Source organism: Bison bison, unplaced genomic scaffold (genome assembly GCF_000754665.1).
Source record: "Bison bison bison isolate TAMUID 2011002044 unplaced genomic scaffold, Bison_UMD1.0 scf7180017863978, whole genome shotgun sequence".
Taxonomy (NCBI): domain Eukaryota; kingdom Metazoa; phylum Chordata; class Mammalia; order Artiodactyla; family Bovidae; genus Bison; species Bison bison.
In genome coordinates this window covers 47,159-53,393 of record NW_011494550.1, presented here as the reverse complement: position 1 = coordinate 53,393, position 6,235 = coordinate 47,159, and the positions used below count along the sequence as shown (strand labels likewise).

The window sequence follows — 6,235 nt, the reverse complement described above, 5'->3', positions numbered from 1 at the left end:
TATTTTACATGTTTCAATGCCATTCTCCCAAATCTTCCCACCCTCTCCCTCTCCCATAGAGTCCATGAGACTGTTCTATACATCAGTGTCTCTTTTGCTCTCTTGTACACAGGGTTATTGTTACCATCTTTCTAAATTCCATATATATGTGTTATTATACTGTATTGGTGTTTTTCCTTCTAGCTTACTTCACTCTGTATAATAGGCTCCAGTTTCATCCATCTCATTAGAACTGATTCAAATGTTTTCTTTTTAATGGCTGAGTAATACTCCATTGTGTTAACTTGAAGAACATGTATAAGGTTTTCATCAACTGCTCTTTAAAAATTTATAAGCTCTCACTTGTAAGCCAAGCGGGGCTGATGATTATAGAAAGAGAAGTTCTTTAACCACTTCCTTTTCTTTATATCTTTTTTGAATATCCAGAGTCTGTTTTTTCTTGCACCAGTTTGGAATTTTATATTTCTGAGAATATGTTAATTTCATGTATTGTTTTAAATTTCTTAACTTATAATTTCTATTTTTATTAATTTTTAAATATCCATAATTTTAAAGTTATTTCCCAATTTTAATTTTAGTTTTCTTATTGGCATCTTTTCTTTGTTTCTATCTTATTAGTCTTTTTTCATTCACCTGATATTGGCTGTCAGAAGCATAATTTTTTCTGGATAGTTTCTTGATAATTATATGTAGATCTGTAAATTTCCCTCATTCCCTCATACTATTTTAGCTTAAAATATTTATATTTGATGTTTAAATTATTTAATTATAAATATTTCTTTATTTCATGATTTACTACTGAAACAAAAGCATATTTAATACTGTATTGAGCTTCCTGGCTTATGGAATTTTAAAAGCTATTTCTTCTCCATCGATTTCCAAATATAATGCATTGTAATCTATATAATATTTATACTTTGAAGTTGATGGAGGTTTCTTTTGGCCTTCAAACAAATTTCGTTAAAGTCCTCTATGTTCTTGAAAGAAAATGTTTAATTTCTGGTGAGAGGCATAAGTATATTCAGGAGCCTATGTCTGTATGTATTAATTGCATTATAATTCCCAAATTGCATCTGAACTCTTAAAATTTCCAACTTATTTTATCCAACTATCCAAAATTGATTTACCTCTTTGTATTTTATATCTATTTCCCTGACATCATCTATTTATTACTAATACTGTAGTGTACGTTGTCATATGTTAAATGATATTCAGGTCTCTAAAATTTTCTTCTACACTTCATAAAATATTCTTCTTTTTCCCTTGATGTGTGCATGTTTTGTAACTTATTTTATTTCTTATTGAGGTTTTGTTAATTTACAACATTATATTAGTTTGAGGTTTACAGTTTAGTAATTCAGTATTTTTACAGATTATATTCCATTCAAAGTTTCTAAGTTATTACAACATAATGACTATAATTCCCTGTATTATACAATATATCTTTGTATATAGTAACTTGTATCTATATTGTATAGTAGTTTGTATATGTTAATCCCAGTCCCCTGGTTTTCTTCCTCTCCCCTTCCCTTTCCCTTTTGGTAACCACTAGCTTCTTTTCTTTATCTGTGAGTCTGTTTGAATTGTTTTTTAGATCCCACGTATAAGTGATATCTTACAGTGTTTGTCTTTCTCCATCTGATATATTTCACTAAGAAAAATATTCTTTAGGTCTGTTCATGGTTTCTGCAAATGACAGTTTTCATTATTTTATTGGCTGAATTATAACCCATTGTATTTATATACCACATCTTCTTTATCTGTTCTTCTGCTGATGGGCAGTTAGGTTGCTCCCATATCTTGGCTATTGTAAATACTGCTGCTGTGATCATTGGGGTGAATGTACTTTTTGAATTAGTGTTTTCATTTTCTCCAGTTACACACCCAGGATTGGAATTTCCAGATCATATGGTAGCTCTATTTTTAGTTTTTTGAGGACCATCCATACTGTTCTGGCATCATTGAACATAAGCACGTTGCTCAGTGGAAGTTCCATTTCACGGTGGCAGCAGTGTCCTAGGCTTGCCATCCATGCACAGATCATTTCTCTAGGTAACTTGGCTCCTTTCAATGGAATAGGGTAACAGATGTTATAATTAGTCTTTCCTTAAATTTTTTTTAAGGAAAAATCATTTTTTCTGCTTCCAGGATTACTGCTTCAGCTTTCCTTTGGTGCTTATTTGGCTGGGATACGTTTGTCCATCATTTTATTTTCTTTTTTAAAGTATTTATTTATTGTATTGACTGCACCAGGTCTTAGTTGTGCCATGTGGGATCTTTCTTTAGTTGCAGCCTATTCCTTTATTTTCAAACCTTTGCTTATGCTTCTTTAGGAAAGTAATACATAATTCAAAATAAGATGCTGAAGTGAGTACCAATCAAACAGAATTAAAATAAATATAAAAGGGCTACTCAATAAAGGCCAAAGTCTCTCAAAAAATTTTTAGAGCCTCAATATCCAAATATATGTGTTCTAGAATAGGCACAATATTGAAGAGAATATGACCTTGATTGTCTGTGTCTGCTTTATCTGTGTCTTGCTTTATAGTTATCATAAAGATCAATGGCAGGAATTACTATGATTTACTCCATCTTACTGATGAAGATTTTGAGACCCAGACAAGTTTAAAAAACAGTTACATAATATGAAGTGAAAGTGTTAGTGGCTCAGTCCTGTTCGACCCTTTGTGACCCCATGGACTGTAGCCAGGCTCCCCTGTCCATGGAATTCTGCATTCAAGAATACTAGAGTGGGTTGCCATTCCCTTCTACAGGGGATCTCCCCAACCAGGGATGGAAACTGGGTCTTCCACATTGCAGCTAGATTCTTTACCATCTGAGCCACCAGGGAAGCTCAGGAAGTTATGTAGTATAGAGCTCTTCAATTCTCCATTAATCTATGGAAGAGCCTCTGTTGTAACCACTGGGCCTTCATCTTGCTTCTAATCTCCCCAGATGCAGCATCCTCGTCTGGACAGAACTACAGCACAGTGTCTGAATTCATCCTCATTGGCTTCTCCAACTTCCCTCAGCAGCTCCTGCCCACTTTCTTCCTGCTGTACCTGCTGATGTACCTGTTCACGTTGCTGGGGAACCTGCTCATCATGGGCACCATCTGGAGGGAGCACAGCCTCCATACCCCCATGTACCTCTTCCTGTGTGCCCTCTCCATCTCTGAGATCCTGTTCACTGTTGCAGTCACCCCTCGAATGTTGGTGGACATGCTCTCCACCCACCGCTCCATCACCTTTGTGGCCTGTGCCAGCCAGATGTTCTTCTCCTTCACGTTTGGCTTCACCCACTCCTTCCTGCTCATGATCATGGGCTACGACCGCTACGTGGCCATCTGCCACCCGCTGCGCTACAATGTGCTCATGAGCACCCGTGACTGTGCCCGTCTTGTGTCCTGGTGCTGGGCTGGTGGCTCAGTCATGGGGATGATGTTGACATTGATAATTTTTCACCTCACCTTCTGTGGGTCTAATGTGATTCACCATTTTCTCTGTCACGTGTTTGCCCTCTTGAAGTTGGCTTGTGGAAAGGAGACAGCCACTGTCTCCATGGCTGTGATTCTGCTTTGTGTCACAGCCCTGATGGGGTGCTTATTCCTCATTTTCCTCTCCTATGTCTTCATTGTGGCTGCCATCCTGAGGATCCCCTCCACTGAGGGCCGGCACAAGACCTTCTCCACCTGTGTCTCCCACCTCACCATAGTGGTCGTGCACTACGGTTTTGCCTCCATCATCTACCTCAAGCCCAAAGGCGCCCATTCCATGGACAGTAACACTCTCATGGCCACCACATATACAGTCTTCACCCCCTTTCTTAGCCCCATCATTTTCAGCCTCAGGAATAAGGAGCTGAAGAACGCCATACAGAGAAGCTTCCGCAGAACCTTCTGTCCCTTAAGTTCCTGATGGCTAGTTAAGTGTTATGGAAGTGTGACAGAAGGCTTGGGCTTAATAATGTCTGTCTCCATAGAACTCTTGCAATGATTCAGGTCTGTAGAGTATCCATACTCCAATTCAGTTTCATGCATACTGTTTGTTCTTCTCTGATATTTCCCTCTCTTCCATAAGTTCTATCATCATAATCTTTAGCTTATTTGCAGTGAGAGGAACTTCATCCCATTATCTATGCCTAAGAATATCTTATCTTTCTATAGGCAGGTGGGGACCCCCAGAAGAATGAGTGAGGACCCTGACATATGTGATTCTTCTTGAATAGACAGCAAGGAGGAGATTTTATTCCCCCGTCTTCAAGGATAGTAATAAACAAAATAACCTAAAGATAGTCATAAATGCCATCAGAATTGAGTCCTTATAATTATGCATAAAGTACTGTGCCTAGTGCTTTATTATTATTGACATATGTTAATTATTACACATGTACAATGGAAAATAAAGTAATTGTCAGAGAACATGGCTTACTGTTTACAGTTTCTCACTTGGTTTTGGAGTTATAGACAGAAAAAGAAGTCTTTCTGTTGAGCTGAACTGAGTGAACTATGGAAGAAATTCCAAGTAGAGAGCAACTGTGAGAGTGAGAGTGAGGGAGAGACAAAGAGAGAGGGAGAGACAAAGCAGGCGAGTAGTATTTAGCTCATTAGATCTGATCATTCAATTGATTAAAGCATGCTGCTGCTGCTGCTGCTAAGTCGCTTCAGTCGTGTCTGACTCTGTGCGACCCCAGAGACGGCAGCCCACCAGGCTCCCCCGTCCCTGGGATTCTCCAGGCAAGAACACTGGAGTGGATTGCCGTTTCCTTCTCCAATGCATGAAAGTGAAAAGTGAAAGTGAAGTCACTCAGTCGTGTCCAACTCTTCACGACCCCATGGACTGCAGCCCACCAGGCCCCTCTGTCCATGGAATTTTCCAGGCAAGAGTACTGGAGTGGGTTGCCATTGCCTTCTCCGTGATTAAAGCATATGGGGCAAAATCTGGGCAAGATGAGAGGAACAGAAGAAGGTTGCTAATAGAGCAATCTGCATATGAAGAAAGGGAAGAAAGGAAAGAGGCTGGAGGGAGCAAGGGAGAGACAGAGGGGAGAGAAAAGGAAGAGGGATGGGTGCTTAGCTAAGAACATGGACATATTAAAGGTGTTTTTATCCAACATCTTATAGAAATCTCTATTTTTCCCACACGTGTGTTGGTTCAGTTGCTAAATTATGTCCAACTCTTGTGACCCCATGGATTGTAGCCTGCCGGGCTCCTCTATCCTCTGCCCATGGGATTCTCCAGGCAAGAATACTGGAGCAGGTTACCATTTTCTTCTCCAGGGGATATTCCTTTCCCACACATAATTTTCAGTAAAACATCAATTTTTACTACTGTATTATACTTGCACCTCTTTGAGAAGTGTGTTAAAAGATAGAATGCTATCTCAAGATTATATTGAGAGGTCAGAGGCCAAAGATGGGTACCTTCAGTATGCAGATGGGAAATATTGGTGGAAGTCACACAAATGTGAATGGAGGGAATCATGAGGCACTTTATGTCTATCTGAGTCCCTCACTGGTGTTTGGGAATATATATCACTGAGGACCAAGAAAGGGAACCTGATGTGGGATGTCAATTGTTAACTCAAAGATAAGGCCAAATATTTGGGTTGAGGCAGAAGATCTTTTATAAAAGATAAACCTTTTATAAAAGGATAAACCCAGAGCCACCAGTCATGTCATTGGTGTACAAAAGACACTCTAATCAGAGGGTCAGGAACCAAAGACAACACCAAAAGACCAAATCAGTCAGTCAGTTACTTTAGTCCCTCAGTCGTGTCTGATTCTTTGTGACCCCATGGGCTGCAGCACGCCAGGCTTCCCTGTCCATCACAAACTCTCAGAGTTTACTCAAACTCATTGAGTCAATGATGCCATCCAACCATCTCATCCTCTGTCGTCCCCTTCTCCTCCTGCCTTCAATCTTGCGCATCATCAGGGTCTTTTCTAGTGAGTCAGTTCTTTGCATCAGGTAGCCAAAGTATTGGAGTTTCAACTTCAGCATCAGTCCTTCCAATGGATATTCAGGACTGATTTCCTTTAGGATAGACTGGTTGGATCTCCTTGCTGCCCAAGAGACACTCAGGAGTCTTCTCCAACACTATAGTTCAAAAGCATCAATTCCTCAGCACTCAGCTTTCTTTATAGTCCAGCTCTCACATCCATACATGACTACTGGAAAAACCATAGCTTTGACTAAATGGACCTTTGCTGGTAAAGTAATGTCTCTGCTTTTTA

The 6,235-nt window shown here is 39.6% G+C and overlaps 2 protein-coding genes across 2 annotated transcripts in view; both read left to right on the top strand.

Annotated features, from left to right (window-relative positions):
- Window positions 1–3,917, top strand: part of LOC104984314 (olfactory receptor 10H3-like) — an 18,778-nt gene extending 14,861 nt beyond the window's left edge. Inside the window, exon 2 of the mRNA XM_010833992.1 lies at window positions 2,956–3,917. Coding sequence (XP_010832294.1) covers window positions 2,956–3,917 — 962 coding nt within the window. The remainder of the gene's footprint in view (window positions 1–2,955) is intronic.
- A 1,497-nt stretch (window positions 3,918–5,414) lies between these two features.
- Window positions 5,415–6,235, top strand: part of LOC104984313 (olfactory receptor 10H3-like) — a 13,340-nt gene continuing 12,519 nt past the window's right edge. The window contains exon 1 of the mRNA XM_010833991.1: window positions 5,415–5,418. Within this exon, the coding sequence (XP_010832293.1) occupies window positions 5,415–5,418 (4 nt within the window). The remainder of the gene's footprint in view (window positions 5,419–6,235) is intronic.